The following is a 19,711-nucleotide window of genomic DNA, read 5'->3' on the forward strand; positions in this document are numbered from 1 at the left end:
TTTTATGGTAGAGTGAGTCAAAGTCACCTAATAAGTGAGATTGAAATTTGGGTTCAGTGCTAGGATATTTTATAATCTACTTTGTATTTTCAACTTGTTGAGCTTGATATACATTGTTGGACCCATTTTCTAACAACTTAATATACATTTTTGGGCCCATTCTCTAACCGCTTTAGCTTTTGGAGTAATTGGTGATCTAACGCAGTATCAGAGACTTGATTCTGGAAGGTCTTGGGTTCAAGTATCCATCTTTGCATTTGTTCCCCTACTGGTGTACAAGTTCGCACTTCTTGTGATCTTGGTTTATTTGCCTCTCCACGTGCAAGACAAAGTTGCACGTGAGGGAGGGTGTTGGAGCCTGATATACATTACTGGGCTCGTTCTCTATAAGCTTAAACTTTTTAGTATTTGGTAGTCTAACATAGTATAGAGTCTTGGTTATGGGAAATCTTGGATTCAAATCTCCTAATTTACATTTGTTCGCCAGTTTTGATTGCAAGTTTACACTTTTGGTTTGGTTTCGTTGTTCCGCCACGTGCAAGATGCGGTTGCACACGAGGGAGGGTGTTGGAGCTTGATATACATTGTTGAGCTCATTCTCTAACAGCTTAAGCTTTTGGAGTAATTGGTGATCTTAGAAAACTGACTGATCAAACAAACCACAATAGCAGAATTTTGCACAGCAATAATTTCAGGAACAGGTGGGTGATACCCTGGATACCTCCATTCCTCTTGATGCTCATTTGCAAACAGAAAAGGAGAAAAAGGAAAGAGGAGTTGGGAACTTACAAAACCATTGGGTACCCAAGAATTGTACAACTCCAAACTTTCTTTTCCTTTCTTGTCTTCTAGCTCTAGATGATAAAATGGGGCTGTAAGATTTTCTTATTTTTCATTTTACTCAATAATTTAAACTACGTGTAATATCTATAAAATAAAATTAAAAAAAAAAAAAATACTATTTGCTAAACACTGTTTGCTCCAAATTTAATCTGGGGAATCCTTCAGCTAAGGCCACACTAATTCTAAGGCCCAAAAGAAATAACATTAACAACCTAATATTGTTATGTTCTTTCTGCTAACCTAATATTCTGCATAATAAACTTACAAATAAAATTTGTACCAAATAAAAATATGACTTCCTTCAGGTTTAGAAAAGAAACAAAGTAAATAATGCACAAGAGGCGTGACCACAAGCGATATAGTTACTAATAAATAAAGTTGTGCTATCATTTATCACTTAGTGTTCAAATTTTATCACTTAATCTTGAAAGTGATATGGCAAAACCAGAAAGCAACATAAGAAATCTCAAGAAGTGGAAAAAATTAGTGACTGAGATTGTTTTTATGTCTTCTTTTGCTGATATATATAATTTAGAATGTTTTTATTTGTATTTATATGGTTGTTCATTAGTCTCCCTCGTCAAAAGACCAATTAAAAAAAAGAAAAAGAAACTTAAACCCAAGCCCACATCCGAGTTGATGGAGAGAAAAACTTGGGGGGGAGTTGAAGCTTAAAAATAACTTATGCATTTTTAATCATTTCAAATTTCCTTCCCTGTTGCATCCAAGGACTAAACTGCGAGTTTGGCTTCATTCCATTTGAAGGAATTGTAAACTGAAAGTGTAGCAAGAAAGAAAAATTAATATAAAACTAAAGCTTTCTTGCAGCAATAAAATAAACTACTTAGTGACAATTCCACCCTTCTTCAAACTACGTACAAGAGGCTTCCTTTTTATTTTTAAGGATGCCACTTTCCAGGAAGTTGTCAGCCGTGCTATGCGGAAGTGGTTTAGTTAATTCAGAGTATCCAATGGTTACTATAGACTTGGAGGGGGGTGAATAGGTCTTCTTGCTTAATTTTAGCAACCGATCAATTTTCCAGTTAATTACAAAACCAAAACCAATCAATATAGTAAAACAAGTAGAGGAAAGAACACACCAGATTTTACATGGAAAACCTTAGGAAGAAAACGGGACCGTGGTTCAGAATCAAGCAATCCACTATATCAAAGCAAAGTGACACCAACTTCGACTTAGACTGATGCTCAGACCACTTTGCCAAGACCTGGTTGCTGACCGTGTCAGACTTGCTCCTGGTAACAAACTTGGACACAACCGACTCCAGTTACTACAGACCTCAGAGTCATTCCTATGATCTTGGAAACAAGCACTAACGTAGAAACGATTGCTCTGAAAAATTTGCTCCCTTCATAGTGATTCAATATCTTCCAAAGAACACCATTGAAGAAGATAAGTGCCAATAAAGCTCCGTGCTCTCAACATAATCACAAGTAATCATGGGGTATGTGTCAAAAATTCCTACTTGCAATAGATGAAAGCTCAAGCAAACATGGAGAAACTAGGGTTTTAAATCTCTATGTTTACTCTCAAATCTCTGCAATTTTTCCACACTAAAAATCTCAGAAAACTTGTATTTATAGTTCCAAAAGTTCACAAATTAGAGTTCGAAAAGAATTAAAATCCTTGTGAAATTAGATTTCTGTGTTACATTGTACCAGTACAAGGAATCGTACAACCAGGTCAACAGTATTCTGGAAGTAAAAAAAAAAAAAAAAAACATATGGAGTCCAGTATGCTATTCAACCGGTGCAACATTTTGCCCAACTGGTACCAAGTCATTCTGTCTGACAGTAATTCAAGAGAGAATCATGCTGAACCAGTACAACTTTATTCTGGAAAATAACTTCCAAAACCAGAATACACTTCTAACCGGTACAGGAAATTTTCAACCTGTTCAATGTTAAACTGCACTGGTTCAACCTTAGTTGTTTCCAGAAAAGAACCTTTATCGTTATTCAATTAAGTGCAATCCTAAGGTCCAGGTTGTTAGGAATTGTGTCTCAAATTCTATTGTAATTAGCTTTCTATTTTAGAATTATTTTATTATGGTAATTTCTTGTAGAGACATGTCTTGGGCTCTAAGAAATTGCAATCCTTTTCCACCAAGGAATTGGGTATGAGACTCTGTAAATAGATACCTAAGTTATTGTTGAGAGGCATGAATTGAGAGAGATGTAGCCTCATGAGGGTTGGAGTTGATAAGTGCAATCCTAAGGTCCAGGTTGTTAGGAATTGTGTCTCAAATTCTTTTGTAATTAGATTTCTATTTTAGAATTATTTTATTAGCAATTTCTTGTAGAGACATGTCTTGGGCTCTAAGAAATTGCAATCCTTTTCCACCAAGGAATTGGATATGAGACTCTGTAAATAGATACCTAAGTTATTGTTGAGAGGCATGAATTGAGAGAGATGTAGCTGTGGAAAGATCCATGGCTGAATTGTTAGGAAATTAGCTAGGGAGGATTTTTTAGGAATTATCCATAGTTAGATAGTTGACTATTTAAAATTTTACATAAGTAGTTCCTGTATTATAGGAATTATGATCTGTATATATCTTTTCCTTAGAATTTGTAATACCCTTATACATATATAGGCCTGCAAACTAACATATGTGATATGAAAAGTGAATATCATAATTTATTCTTTTTCACCTTTGTGTTCATGGTATCAGAGCCGCCCTCACAAGGACGGTAAATTACTCCATTGTTCTACTAATTATCCGATAAAATCAGCAAACATTCATCGTTAATTCTGGTCGTTTATACCAGAATTATAGAAGACTTAATATTCTATTTCTCTTTGTCGTTTCTGGATGATTTCTTTGGTTAAATCTGCGGTGTCTGGAATCTCCACTGAGGAAGTTTCGATCGATTCTTCAAATGCTCGGAATTCCCAGATCACTTCATCCGGTTCAGGTGACAACCCAATCCTCCAAATTACCACTCATCGGCTGAATGGACAGAATTTTCTATGATGGTCTCAATCCGTAAAGATGTTCGTCCGAGGACGGGGGAAGATTGGTTATTTAACGGTGCAAAGCAGGCCCCAAAGGAAGATGATCCAGCATATGCCGTTTGGGATGCAGAAAATTCCATGATTATGTCATGGCTAGTGAACTCCATGGAATTGGAGATAGGCCAAACATTCATGTATCTCTCCACTGCCAAAGAATTATGGGACGCAGTGAGAGACATACTCAGACTTAGGCAATTCCGCACAAGTCTATGAAATTAAAACAAGGATCTGAGAAGCAAAACAAGGAGATCAGAATGTTACAAAGTATTACAACATATTACAAGGTTTGTGGCAAGAACTTGACCTCTTTTATGATTTTGAATGGAAGTATGCAGGTGATAGTACCCAGTTCAAGAAAACAGTTGAGAAGGACTGTGTATTTAAATTTTTGGCTGGACTCACTGCTGAGTTAGACGAGGTGAGAGGAATTCTAGGCAAAGAGCCATTGCCTACCACTGGAGAAGTCTTCTCGGAAGTTAGGAGGGAAGAAAGCCGCAGGTTGGTGATGATGGGAAAGAAATCCTCTAGCACTCATGGTGAGAACTCTACACTCAATGTAACAGCCACTGAAATGGCAGTACAGTTAATCCAAAACCAACGAATCACCCACAGCGGAAGATTGAAGAGAAAACCAAGATCTGGTGTGATTTCTGTAACAAAGCACACGCGAGAAACATGCTGGAAACTACATGGAAAACCAGCAAATTGGAAGGTAGGCAGATTTGGAGACAAGAATGGGCGTGGAATGCAGGCTACTACTGAAACCGAGACATCTCCATTCAGTAAGGAGCAGCTTGATCATCTCTCCAAATTGCTGAACCAAACTCAGGTTTCAAGTGTCTTCTCCAGTTCTCTTGCCCAAAAAGGTAGCTCTTTAAGTGCTCTCATTAGTTCTTTAAATCCAGCACCTTGGATCATTGATTCTGGTGCATCTGATCATATGACTAATTTATCACATTTGTTTAGTACATATTTTCCAAGTTCTGGTCACTTAAAAATTCGTATTGTTGATGGTAGTTTGTCTCCAATTGCAGGAAAAGGTTCTATAGTTGTCTCAGAAAACCTTGTTTTAAAATCTGTCCTCCATGTGTCTAACCTTTTATGCAATCTTTTATCAGTTAGTAAACTCACCAAGGATTCTAACTGTGTTGTCAAATTTCTTGATTCTCACTGTGAATTTCAGGACCTATATTCGAGGAAGATGATTGGCAGTGCTAGGATGGTTGATGGACTCTATTATTTTGATAATGAAATCTTCAAGCGTGGACAAGCTCAAGCTGCAAGTAATAATGATATTTCTATTTCTATTAAAAGTCAAATAATGTTATGGCACTATAGGTTAGGCCATCCCAATTTCTCTTACTTAAAACATTTGTTTCCATTCCTCTTCAAAAATTTAAATCCTTTGGTATTTCAATGTGAATCTTGTCAATTATCAAAGCATGATCGTGTTTCTTCCTTCTCATTTATATCAAGCATCCAAACCATTTTATTTGATTCATAGTGATGTGTGGGGGCCTTCTCGCGTTACTAATATGACTAGAACTAGGTGGTTCATCACTTTCATTATGAGCATACTAGAGTGTGTTGGGTATATCTTTTGAGAGAAAAATCTGAGGCTGCGAGAGTGTTTAAAGAGTTCTATGCCATGATTTAAAACCAGTTTTAAACCCGGATTCAAGTATTTAGAACCGACAATGGAAAAGAATTCTTTAACTCTATTCTTGGTGATTTTTTGAAAGAAAAGGGTATTTTCCACCAGTCCAATTGCTTGGATACCCCACTGCTAAACGGGATAGATGAGAGAAAAAACCGTCATTTACTTGAGGTTGCTAGGGCAATAATGTTCACTATGGCGGTTCCTAAATATCTATGGGGTGAGACTGTTCTTACAGCTTCATACTTGATCAACAGAATGCCAATTAGGGTGTTGAAATTTGAGACGCCCCTAAACAGCTTGCTGTCGGTTTTTCCCCATATTAGGATCTTCACCTCATTACCTCTTAAAGTGTTTGGATGCACTGCTTTTGTACATGTTCATACACGGGACCATTCAAAACTTGATCCAGGGCTGAAAAGTGCATGCTTGTTGGGTACTCTCCTAAACAGAAAGGGTATAAATGTTATAACCTCACCTCTAAAAAATTCTTTTGAGTGTAAATGTGACCTTTTTTGAGACTCAACCCTATTTCACCAAAAATACTCTTCAGGGGAGAGTAATGAGAGGGAAGAGCATTTTTGGGAAGTGTTGGGCTATTTACCATTGCCGAGTGTTTCACCAAACTCTACATTACCTACTGAACCCACTATTTCAACCTCTCCGATGACTATTGAGTCAAACATTATAGACTTACACTTCAGGGGGAGAACCGCTTCAAATCCAACCTCAATCTGAGCTCCGTGTTTACTCTCGAAAAAGGAAGGATCAAAATAAAGAGCACCAACCTACTACCTGCCAAGAAAATTCTCCGGATAAAGGCAACTTGAATGAAACAAGTATTTCCGTCTCTAATCCATCTTTAATTCCTGAAACCAGCAATGAAGAGAGCCTTTCTCATGACCTTGATATTCCTATTGCACTTAGGAAGGGTACTCGCTCTTGTACCATGCATCTTATTGCTAAATATGCGTCCTACCATAGATTGTCTCCAAACTATAGAGCTTTTACCACTAGTCTCTCTAGTGTTTCAATTCCTAGAACTATACAGGAAGCCTTGAATCATGCTAACTGGAGGGCGGCAATTATGGAAGAGATGAGAGCTCTTGATAAGAACAAAACTTGGGAGATTGTTGTGTTGCCAAGGGAGAAGAAGACCGTAGGTTGCAAATGGGTTTTCTTGGTCAAATATAAGGCTGATGGTAATATTGAGAGATACAAGGCGAGACTCGTAGCTAAAGGCTTCACCCAAACATATGGAATAGATTACTAGGAAACCTTTGCCCCAGTGGCAAAGGTAAATTCTATACGGGTGCTGTTGTCTCTTGCTGTAAGCTTGAGTTGGCCATTGCAACTGTTAGATGTAAAGAATGCGTTCTTAAATGGTGAGCTAGAGGAAGAAGTGTTTAAGAATCTACCACCAGGATTTGAAAATGATTATGGAGCTGGAAAGGTGTGTAAATTGAAGAAATCGCTATCCCAGAGCATGGTTTAATCGATTCACTAAAGCTAGCAAGGGTCATGGATATCGTCAAAGTCAGGCTGATCACATTCTGTTCTACAAACATTCAAGTGATGGTAAGATAGCCATACTTATTGTTTATGTGGATGACATAATCTTGACTGGAGATAATAAAAGAGAATTGGAGGCTTTGAAGTCTTTTCTTGCAAAGGAATTTGAGATAAAAGATCTTAGAGCTTTGAAGTCCAAGAGAGGGATATTTGTCTCTCAAAGGAAGTATGTGTTGGATTTACTCATGGAGACAGGTTTACTTGGCTGCAAACCGGTGGAAACACATATGGAGCCCAATTTAAAGTTGCAGGCAGCAAGTGCAGAAAAAGTGGTGAAACGAGAGCAATTCAAAAGACTGGTTGGAAGACTCATTTATCTTTCACACACTCGGCCAGATATTGCCTTTGCAGTAAGTATAGTGAGTCAATTTATGCACTAACCAGGAGAAGAACACTTTGAGGCAGTCTACCTGATTCTCAAATACGAAGAGGTTTGTTGTTTGAAAACCACGGCCATCGAAGAATTGAAGCCTATACCGATGCTGATTGGGCAGGTAGTGTGATGGATAGAAGGTCTACTTTAGGTTATTGTACTTATGTTGGTGGTAACTTGGTTACTTGGACGAGCAAGAAGCAAACCGTTGTAGGAAGGAGTAATGCAGAAGCTGAGTTCAGAGCAGTTGCTCATGGAATTTGTGAACTTTTGTGGCTGAAAATATTACTTGAAGATCTTAAAATCTCAAGTCTGATGCCTATGAAGCTTTATTGTGATAATAAAGCTGCAATCAATATAGCTCACAATCCTGTCCAACATGATAGGACTAAGCATGTGGAAGTTGATCAACATTTTATTAAGGAGAAATTGGAAGGAGTAGTGATATGTATTCCTTATATTCCTACAGGAAAACAGGTAGCAAATGTCCTCACTAAAGGATTACCGAAAGGGAAATTTGACAATCTTACATGCAAGCTGGGAATGCAAGATATTTTTGGTGCCAGCTTGAGGGGGAGTGTGGAAAGATCTAGGCTGAATTGTTAGGAAATTAGTTAGGGAGGATTTTTAGAAATTATCCATAGTTAGATAGTTGACTTTTTAAAATTTTACATAAGTAGTTCTTATATTACAGGAATTATAATCTGTATATATCTTTTCCTTAGATAGAATTTGTAATACACTTCTATATATATAGGCCTGTAAACTAACATATGTGATATGAAAAAAGAATATTAGAATTTATTCCTTTTCACATTTGTGTTCAATAGCCTCATGAGGGTTGGAGTTGATGGACTGAGATGTAGTTACACGTTGGGTAATGTGAACACTAATGGCGGGAGGGAGTCTCGTGGAGTACACGGAGAACTCGGTCAAGAGTTTGTGTGCATGGTCTAGTGTTAGAAATTCTTTATTGTTGTAATATATCTACGTATATAGTGAATCTCTTCTCATCCGTGGATGTAGCCCTGATTTTGGGTGAACTACGTATATCTTGTGTTTGTTGCTTTGTTAAATGGACTCTTCAAAAGTAATGAAGTACTCGTGTCAGACACATATCCCATGTCGGACACGTATCCCTCGGACATGGGTATGGGATATCTGTCCGACACTTTTGGTTGGAAATGTACTTAAAAAACATATCTAATCATTCAATTACATTATATCATAACTTTAAAATGAGTAAAATGCCTATATTGAACATTATATTAGATAAAAACATTACTTTACTCTAGAAAATAAAATAAAATAATTAATAAAATGAATATTTAGCCGTGTTCGTGTGTCCTCCGTGTCCGACACCCACATCCAAGACTATGTAACATAGGTTTGTTGTGTAATTGCTTTATTTCTTCTTTTACTTCCATTGTGCCCCAACAAGTGGTATCAGAGCCAATGGTTCGTTTTGGGAAGTTCAACCTTTATTCGAAGAAGATCTAAAACACAAGAAGTCGCAACAGATTCTGCAACGGGTTTCAGTTGTAGGTGGGAGTCGATCAATCGTCTTGTTTGATCACGATAATTAAAAATAAATAAAAAATCATGATGGGTTACATTGCATGGAGCTCGAGTAGTCAAGGTGGAGGTTTGACTGATTGAGCAGCGTATATATTGGAGACAATTCGAGTTCTGTAGTAAGATCGAGAAGATTAAAGTTGTAGAGAATTGCCTAGATCAATGCCGTGGGAATTCTTCTTTGGCGAGATGGAATTTGAGCCAAGGTGGAGATTGTTAGGAATTGTGTCTCAAATTCTATTGTAATTAGGTTTCTATTTTAGAATTATTTTATTATGGTAATTTCTTGTAAAGACATGTCTTGAGCTCTAAGAAATTGTAATCCTTGTCCATCAAGGAATTGGATATGAGACTCCGTAAATAGATACCTACGTTATTGTTGAGAGGTATGAGTTGAGAGAGATATAGGCTCATGAGGCTTGAAGCTGATGGACAGAGATGTAGTTACACGTTGGGTAGAGTGAACACTGATGGCGGGAGGGAGTCTCGTGGAGTACACGGAGAACTTGGTCAAGAGTTTGTGTGCATGGTCCAGTGATATCTCTACAAATATAGTGAATCTCTTCTCATCCGTGGACGTAGCCCTGATTTTTGGTGAACCACATATATGTTGTGTTTGTTGTGTGATTGCTTTATTTCTTCTTTTGCTTCCATTGTGCCCCAACACAGGTAAGTCCAAAACTATATAAAACCATTTATACCTAGAACCTAAGGTCTCTAAGGTTCTTCTTACCTTTACGTATTGTAATTGAGCATCATGAAACATTTTGTAAGGATATTATGAAGTAGCTTCCGTCTCCAGAACTCAGAATTCTAAATCAACTTCTGCAAAATTTCCAGCATAGACTTACTCAACATTTTGTTCACATCCTAACACTCGAACATAATTTTGGAACAGAATTAGCCAACATACAAATATTATCCTAACAGAAGAAGGCATCAAAAGTAGCTTCAGCTTTCTTAAACTGAGCCCTCACATTTAATTAATAAATCATATTAAAATAAATTATATGCCAGGAGGGAACTGTCAAATAAAGACTATATATTTCGGCATGCAAATGATTTCCATACAGGAAACCTAAAATAGATTCGAAAGATTGCATGATACGAATTTGCAATAAAGCATCAATTAGTTAGTCTTTCAGATTTGAAGAAAGTCAGATCCAGTCAATCAATTTACTCACAAAAAGGATTAGACTCAAATGTAGGTTGAGAACTGCAGACAATTCAAACTTAGCTATGAGAACTTTAGAATCATAATGATGAAATTTCATATGATACTCGGGGAATAGTTTCTGTGTGGTGTCATTAAATTTCCTACTAACAACAATAATAATTCGAATCTCATTGTCAACAATATTAAAACTTGTGGAATTTTCAAATATGTGCAGATAAGGATATGAAAGCAGTGAGAATGCATATGAGAAGAGTGATAAAAGGAGATTCGGACACACCTTATCTAGCCTCTTCATTGCTACTCCTAGAACCCGTAATCCATCATTGCTTAGTTCTTCTCCCATATTTATAATCCTCTGATGGTCTTCTTTGGATAAATTTGTCACTTCACCCCTATCAACATGCTCAATAAAACAACAATTTTTTATTACTTCTTCTAGTGCTCCTTTAGTTATCACTAGTCTTTCGAGGAAGTCACTGTTCTTATTTTTTATATTCAATTCTGTTTCCAAGATAATAGATACTCTTCTTCGTGTGAAATCAAAAGAAATCTCTTCTATCTTTCTCCACTGGGATGGCTGAAACCTGAATCCATTTGTATATACATATGCCAAAATTGCATCATCCAAAGGATACCTCTGATCAGTCTTGAAATAAGCGTTAAGGAAGGCAAAGCGCAAGACATTTTCTTTGGTTGAGCCCCAGCTATCAAAATGATTAACCATAATTGCACGATTCATGGTAAGAGTACCAGTCTTGTCAATACATAATATATCCCTAAAAGAAAAGAGCACAATATATGAGCTACAAGTAACTACATTTTTAGTAGCAGAATGAAATCAGTAATGATCAATAATATTTAGAATTGGACAAATAAGCTATGGAAGATTGCAATAACTTAAACAATATGTTCTGCTAAGTTAAGCATCTCTATGAAGGTGCTTTCACTTCTCAGAACGTGGAAATGGCTTCAATCATGTGCTCTCAGACTTGGGGGTTTCACCGAAAGCGAAAACTCTATTGTCTTGTTAATAAGTGGTGATAGATCTCATGCATCTGAAATCAGTGATAATCAATAATATTTAGAATTAGACAAATAAGCTATGGAAGATTGCAATAACTTAAATAATATGTTCTGCTAAGTTAAGCATCCGTATGAAGGTGCTTTCACTTCTCAGAACATGCAAATGGCTTCAATCATGTGCTGGTTGGACTTGGGGGTTTTACCAAAAACTCCATCGTCTTGTTAATAAGTGGCGATAGATCTCATGCATCTGCCTTTCTACCCACTGACTTTAATGTAATTCGGGTATTTTTGGTGATGTGAATAACTATTCTTTGGTGTTTTCTATTAAGTTTATGTCAAATGTTTGACTTAATAATTTAATGTGTAAGACAAAAGACGCCGTGTTATCCAATTCAAACTTCAAAGTGAGAGTAACTTCTCACCTTTTCTAGGGACAGAGGTACAAAGCCAAAGCTATGCACAAGTTTTGGAAGTGCCATACAGTGTAAGAGACAATTAACATGTTAAATTTAAAAACTCATTCGAAACTCAAGGTCCCACTGGTTAAATTTCCCAGAACTCAGCTAGATTTGATAAGTTCTGACAGATGATATGAACATTCTCATTCTACGTGTTATTTTTAACATTTTCCACCATCTCAAAACTCATTTTAAACACAAGGTTGAATTTGTAATTTTTCAAATAAATCGGATACTTGGTCCACTAAATTTATCCCGATGAATTATATAATTAGAAAAATAATGTAGAAGCAAAGTAACAAGAAACTTGATGTAGGTGAAAGCATTGCCTTAAGTGTAAAGATTCAGTTAAGTAATTGCTTGAATCTATTTGGAGAAAACCAGGGGAAAGAAGAAAACAAAGAAAGAAACTTAAATGGAAAAAAATAAAATAAAATAAATTATTTCACCTCCATGCACCATTTGATTGGTAAAAATAGATATTTATAATTTACTATATGTTCATTAAATATGCATCTAAATGTTCGCGAGGTAAATGAATCTTACATGGATCCCATGTCCCGAATGGCAGTTAAGCTTTTAACTATGCATCTGTCTCTGGCCATGGCAAGTGCTCCTTTAGCAAGACTTGTGTTTACAATGAGAGGAAGCATCTGAGGAGTGAGTGCACTTGCAACCGAGATTCCGAATAGAATACTCTCACTCAGATTACGAGATGTAAAGTAATAAACCAGGACTATAATAGTAACTACTATGAGCATAACACCGATAAGCACATAAGATATACGGCGGATGCCTTTCTCGAAGTCATCTGGTGGCTTCTGCTTCCCTATAGTTGAAAACATGGTGCTCATGTAAGTCTTGGCTCCAGTGGAAACAACTAGACCAGTTCCACTACCTGATATCACACTTGTTCCCTGAGATATCATGTAAAACCCAAAAGTCTCAGTATTTAACATGTTAACAATTAGTAAACCATTAAGTAAACATTACAGCCATCTCAAAGAGAGTGCAGAACGGCAAAGAAGTCGTGCTTTCTTAATATTTTCTCAAAATAGAAAACTGAGACTTTATTTGTTACATCAAAGATAGAATCATCAAAAAACAGTTAGACGCTTTTGGATTATGTTGCATATCATTGTATTTATAATGCAACTAAGCAATCATATTCTAGAAATTGCATAATACGATTATAATAGAAAAAAAGTCTAGCATGTCCAGCTTATCTTCACAAGATAGATAGATAATATATTTTTATAGATATAGATAATACAAAAAAAATGTCCAGCTTATTTTTAGAAGGCAGCAATTCAAGAATTATATGGAAGCTACAGTGGCTACTTACCATCATTTCAAAGAGGTGTCAACAAAACCTCTGTAGTGCAGTGACAGTGCAGGTCTAACCATAATTCGGGCTTTTTGAGTGCCATGTTCATTGTCTGCAGTCTACACTACTCTATTAAGGCTCTAGGTTACCTTTCACTGTTGTGCTCAGATCCAGATTTAGATACTACTAGATTGTGGCACATGTGGCTTGGGCATATGAGTGAGGGGGATGGATGTTCTAAGTAAGCAGCGTCTACTTGGTGGTCTGAAAACTAGGAAGCTGGGATACTGTGAACATTGTGTCTTCGGAAAACAGTGCAGAGTGAAGTTTAGTATGGGAATTCACAGGACCAAGGGTACGGTCGATTATATCCATTCTGATCTTTGGGGTCCCTCTCAGGTTGTTTCACATGGTGGTGGTAGATATATGACAACACAGATTGATAACTTTTCTCGGAAAGTTTGGGTTTATATTCTAAACTACAATTATGAGGTTTCAGTAAATGGGTCTTCAAAAAGAAGGAAGGAACTTCAGGAGTGGAAAATGTGAGGTTTTTTTTTTTTTTTTTCCTAATCGATACTCACACAACCCCCCTACCCCCTCAAGGAATTGTTTGCACCCAAAAGGAGTCTAACCTTATACCTGATGCTTCATGAGGCACTAGGGCCAAGTGACTTACACATGTGAGCCAACTCCTTAGGGTTAGAAGATGTGAGGTTCAAGGCACGTTTGGTAGCGAAGGGCTATACATAGAGGGAATGGGAGGACTTCAATGAAGTTTTTTATTCTGTGGTGAAACATAGCTCAATCAGGGTGTTACTTGCTATGGTGGCTCGGTATGACTTGGAGCTTGAGCAACTTGATGTCAAGACTGCTTTTTTACATGGTGAGTTGGAAGAGCATGTTTATATGCATCAACCTGAGGGGTTTGAGATTTTGGAAAAGGAATATCATGTTTGCCTCCTGAAGAAGTCCTTGTATAGGCTGAAGCAGTGTCCTAGACAGTGGTACAAGCGATTTAACACCTTTATGGTTGGGAGTGGCTACTATAGGAGTGGTTTGACAGTTGTGTGTATCACGGGAGGCTGTCAGATGGTTTGTATGGGCTGAAGTAGACTCCTAGACAGTTGTACTTGTTATATGTTGATGACATGTTGATAGCTTGCAGAAACACATTAGATATCAACATGTTGAAGGCTCAGCATAGTGGTGAATTTGAGACGAAGGATCTTGGTGCTGCGAAAAGAATTTTGGGTATGGAAATTCACAGGGACAGAAGAGCGAGCAGATTGCATTTGTCACGGAGGAAATACATTGAAAATGTGTTTGAACGCTTCAGTATGCAAGCATTAAAGCCTGTGAGTACTCCATTGGCAGCCCACTTCAGACTTTCATCAAGATTGTCACCACAAACCAAGGAGGTGGAGCATATGTCTCGTGTTCATTATACTAATGCAGTTGGTAGCATCATGTATGCAATGGTGTGCACTAGGTCAGACATTTCACATGCAGTTAGTATAGTGAGTAGATACATGGATGGACCTGGGAAGGTCCATTTGCACGCTGTGAAGTAGATATTATGACAGTCAAAGTGTAAATCAGATGTTCTATGAGAGGACCAAGCACATTGATGTCAGGTTGCACTTCATCGGAGATGTGATTGCACAGGGTGCTATTGCAGTGAGGAAGATTAGGACAACAGAGAATCTGGCGGATATGATGACTAAGGTCATTTCTACTGTCAAGTTCATACATTGTCTAGACTTGATTGGTATTTGCAGTTGTTAAGGCCTTTGGGGGCATGTGAAGAAGGCGAAAGGAATAGCTGGAGATTATGGAACTTGGCGGAATTAGAGCCAAGGTGGAGATTTGTGATGTTGTGGCCCGAATTTGGTTCAGTGTCGCATTATGACCCCTTTTTTGTTTGCAGGTCGTGAACCCTGTTTGGTACTCTCTTATAGCCCGATATATAAGGGTGTTTAGGGTTGAGTGGGATATTGAAAGACACTAAAAATCGCAAGAGAAAAAAAAAAAAAAAAAAAAAAAAAAAAAAAAAAAAAAAAAAAAAAAGAAAAGAATGAGAGCGAGAGCTAGGATTTGGCGGCTAAAACTTGTAATCTCTTGTTTTTCGCATGGTAAAACCTTTTGCCGAATCTTCACCATGGATGTAGACATGACTTGCGTCAAACCACGCTAAATCTTTGAGTTATTTGTGTGTGGCATGTTTATTTTCTGTTGTGTTTCGTAATTGTTTCTTTGGTTCGCTGCATTTGTCGTAACAATTATGAAGACAATATTTTTAGACTTGCTTGTACTAAATTAGATAACGAACATTTCAACCTAAAATTGGAAAATTATTGAATTGTTGAATAAATTAAAAGCAATGGAACTTGAGTGTGAAAAATATATGTTAGAAATTGTTGATTCCACAATTCTAGTTGCTAAGTCATATTGGAGGTTTTGCACAATCTTTCAATATATAACAATACTTTCTGAAGAAAATACCTGAATTCCAAGATACTGTAAAGTGTAAACAATGAGTAATTCTTAAATCATGTATTTGACAAATTGCTACATTTAATCGCTCAAACACTGCCTACAGAACTAAAGATATAGTTGAGTTGTTACTTGTGAATGACATGAAAGTGTTTGGTAAGTGTACTTGTGAATTCGTGGAATGTTGTTATTTGTGAATGAACATTATTGTATCTTTTCATTCACAATACTTTCTAAAAGAAAAATATATTTCTTGAATCCTAGGTCACTTTTCTACATTGAATAGCTCACATGTTGTTTAAAACTAAAGCTACAGCTTACACCACAAACAAGACAATGCTAGGAATATTTAGATTTACCATGAAACAAATATTCTTCAAATCTAGCAAAGGAGTACTCTGATCTTCTCTGATATCAGCTGTCTTCTCAGTTGTTCCAGACTCCCCTGTTAGCGAAGACTGACTGTTCAAGAAGCATGATGTGATCATGTGTTCTATAATGGGCTGTAGAGGAAAAGAAATAACGGAATGAAAGAACTCACTAGTTCCCATCTATTAAATGGAAATATATACCAGGTGCCCTACCTTACAACCAACTGTTTTGAAGTTAATAGTCTCACGTCACCGGGGAAAAGGTCACCAGGTTCAAAAGCAACAATGTCACCAGTTACAATCTCTCTTTGATCAACTTGAACCAACAACTCAGTCTGAACAACTCTACCTGCACATCTTTGTACTTTAACTGGGCATCTTACAAATTCTGAAAGCTTCATGGCTGCTTTTGAACTGGTATATTCCTGAAAGGTAAAATGTAAAATCCATAAAAACATGCTTGAGAAATGGAAAGTCTTCTGCCTCTCTAAGTGATATAATTAAGTGAAAAAAAAGAATACCTGGTAGAATCGGAGGGAGACACTTATGAAAACCAATACTAGCATGATGCATCCATTGGGGTTGTCACTGGTTATGTACGAAACTGCTGACAAGACGATCAAAATAATATTGAAAGGATGAAATAAAGCATTCCACAGAAGATGCCACCAGCTTGGGAAAGTATGTTCAAGAGGAATATTTGGGCCATTTTCCTTCAATCTCCTCTCAGCTTCTGTGAAACTCAGGCCTATGCAAAAGAAACAGGATCTGTTTTATCATTGGAACAAAAAATAATTGGGTTGTGCTAATAATTCTGTTCACTAATATGTGTACATAACTGAGATGTAAGGATCTTTTAATTTTCTTCCATTAATTTAGAAAGGTAAAAACTCCTCCTTGGTTCTTTTAGTTGAACGCATAACATTGTTAGGATTCATGCCAAACTGTTCTCAGCAGTGATTTTCTCTTCAAGAAAAGAAAAACTAGAATATTTTAACAAAAAAAATCACCCACTGATTCCCCATCTTAAGAATGTTTGGTCTTGCAGATGTTTTCTGTAAACAATTGTTTATATAGACACATAGCTCATTCATACATCAAGAGTTATGCTTATTTTCTAAATCCTTTTGGTTCCCCTCATGTAGAAACAGAAATAATACCAAGACCAATATACTTCATGAACAACTCGAGCTCCACTCGATTAAAGCTCAGCATCAGATTGTACGCTAAGCAAACAAACCGATTTTTAAGCTCATTTGATAAACAAGCTGAGCAAGAACAATCCATGGTTCAGCTCATTAGGCTTGTGAAGGTATACATGAGTTTCTTGAGAGAATAATCTGATGCCTATCAAAACTTTAAAATAATTTGTCAAAAATTAAGAATGAAAAAGGATATAAGATTGACAAAATCAGAAGTGATAGAGGCAGAGAATTCTATAGTGAATGCATTGCCTATTGTAATGAATTAGGAATTAAACATGAATTGTCTACTGTCGGTACACCACAACAGAATGGTGTAGCTGAAAGAAAGAAAAGGCTAATACAAGAGATGGGAAGAGCAATACTCGTGGTCTAAATTAGGGGTGGCAATTTATGCCCAAGCCCGCCAGCCCGCCCAAATCCACCCTCTAATTAATGGATTTTGGCAATGAATGGTATAATTAGCCGGTCATAATGGGTTGAGAGTGGGTATCCACTTACAACCCGCCTAAACATAAATTAGACATGCTATCAAAATAGCCCAATTTCTGAGACTTCTTATCTGGATGGGAATCAAGAAAATTCGAAGTTAAAAATACTTGAAAATAAAGAAAATTATATAGAAGAAAAGAAATACCCCTTCTAGTTTGAAAAATCGATTGTGATTCTTCTTTTCGACTATAACCGATGGAATCGACCATTGCGATATTTAAAAAACCAACACTTTGAAAAGGCTGTAAGAAATGAAATGTCACAATATTTTTTTTATACACGCCAAAGTGATGGGAAAAAAAAATAAAAAATCTTTTACGTATCCACCCAGTTTGTCAACCTTTTGGGAAATGATACAAAAAAAGATGTCCTTGTACACAATAGAAAACCCCCCTCTGACGAACTATACAATAATTGGATTTATACTAATGAAGAAAAAAGTAAGAACTTAAGCAACGAATTTATAAACAAAATCGAGGCTCTAGACAGAGGATCCCTTTCTTTGGATCTACTTGAAAAAAAAAAAACTAGATTGTGTACTGATGAAACCAGGCAAGAATATTTGCCTAAAATGTATGATCCTTTTCGAACGGATCGTCTCGTGGAACAATCAAAAATCAGTTTTCACCTTCAATCATAAATGAAACTTACATAGAAAATTTTATAGAAAAAATTTGGATAAATAAGATTCACAGTGTCCTTTTTACTGATACAGATTATCGAGAATTTGAACAAAAATTAAATACATTTGATAAAAAAAAAAAAAAACTATTATCAATAGACAAAAGAATTGATGGAGTAAAATTTTTGAAATTTTTATTCAATGGAATTATAAATGATCCTAATGATCAAAAAATGAGAAAAAAATCTATTGAAATACGAGAAATCATTAAAAAAGTCCCTCGGTGGCCATACAAATTAATCAACGATTTGGAACAACAGGAAAGAGAAAATGAAGAAGACGGGACAGTGCAACAACAAATTCGCTCAAGAAAAGCTAAACGTGTAGTGATTTTTACTAATAACCAACAAAATATCGATACTGAGACTAATAATTTTTTTTTTTTGATAAGTTAGATTTTATTAAAAACGCTCAAAAGGAGAGCGGAACCCAAAGAAACACAAGGGCCAAAAGGCACCTCAAACCTTCAAAGAGGCCAAAAAAACAATGATCTCCTCCAAGGATCTAAAATCTCTCCCTGAAACCCAACAACAAAGAGTAGAAATAATAGAGAACTTAAGCAAAGAAATAGGTTTCTTCTTTCCATCAAAATGTCTCCTATTTCTCTCAAGCCAAATGCACAACCAAATACAAAGAGGCGTAGCCCTCCAAGCATCCTAAGTGAGAGCCCCAACAAAGACACCTCTCCAAGCCTCAATCAACCCTCTAGATGAACAAGGCATAACCCAATGAACCCCAAATAATCCAAGCATCAAATCCCAACAGTCTCTGGCCATGCTACAATGTAAAAGAAGGTGATCAACTATCTCCTCATCACACAAGCACATATAATAATGATTGACCACCAGCTGATTCCTCCTCCTCAAATTATCCTGGGTTAAAATCTTACCCAGGACGGAAGTCCAAGCAAAGAAGGCAACCTTAAGAGGAGCCTTCAAACGCCATATAGACTTTCAGGGGAAAGGGCCTCCGGTACCAGCCGAAAGGCACCTAAAAAAGGACTAACCTCGAATCGATCCTGAGAGTTGGGATCCCAGAGCCAACAATCCGAAACCCCAACTGTGATCACCTGGCGATACAGAACCTTCAAAAAAACGAGTAACCTACTCAATCTCCCAGTCCTGAAAGTGCCTCCTAAACTGAACATCCCAAGTCAGTCTCCCATTATCAAGGTGATAACAGTCAACCACCATGGCATGTCTGTGAGAAGCAATCCTATAGAGCCGTAGGAAAACGAGAGCAAGCGGAAGCTCCCCACACCAAAGATCTTCCCAAAATCTGATCCTCCTACCATCCTTGATCCGAAAACGAACATGCTTGCAAAAATCATCCTACCCCTCCGAATGCAAGTCCAAACCTCCACCCCCCTAGGACCACGCACCTCAAGAGAGCTCCACCCACCACTGCTCACCCTAAACTTGCT

At 37.0% G+C, this 19,711-nt stretch overlaps 1 protein-coding gene across 1 annotated transcript in view; it reads right to left on the reverse strand.

Moving 5' to 3' along the window:
• The window catches only part of LOC132282788 (uncharacterized), a 28,314-nt gene that overhangs the window by 2,312 nt on the left and 6,291 nt on the right, over positions 1 to 19,711 (reverse strand). Inside the window, exons 3-7 of the mRNA XM_059784574.1 lie at positions 16,434 to 16,660; positions 16,126 to 16,337; positions 15,901 to 16,003; positions 12,265 to 12,635; positions 10,512 to 11,010 (exon numbers count right to left, since the gene is read on the reverse strand). Coding sequence (XP_059640557.1) covers positions 10,512 to 11,010; positions 12,265 to 12,635; positions 15,901 to 16,003; positions 16,126 to 16,337; positions 16,434 to 16,660 — 1,412 coding nt within the window. The remainder of the gene's footprint in view (positions 1 to 10,511; positions 11,011 to 12,264; positions 12,636 to 15,900; positions 16,004 to 16,125; positions 16,338 to 16,433; positions 16,661 to 19,711) is intronic.

Source organism: Cornus florida, unplaced genomic scaffold (assembly GCF_030987335.1).
Source record: "Cornus florida cultivar Cherokee Brave unplaced genomic scaffold, ASM3098733v1 CherokeeBrave_3.0.0_Hap2_Chr11, whole genome shotgun sequence".
Classification (NCBI taxonomy): Eukaryota; Viridiplantae; Streptophyta; class Magnoliopsida; order Cornales; family Cornaceae; genus Cornus; species Cornus florida.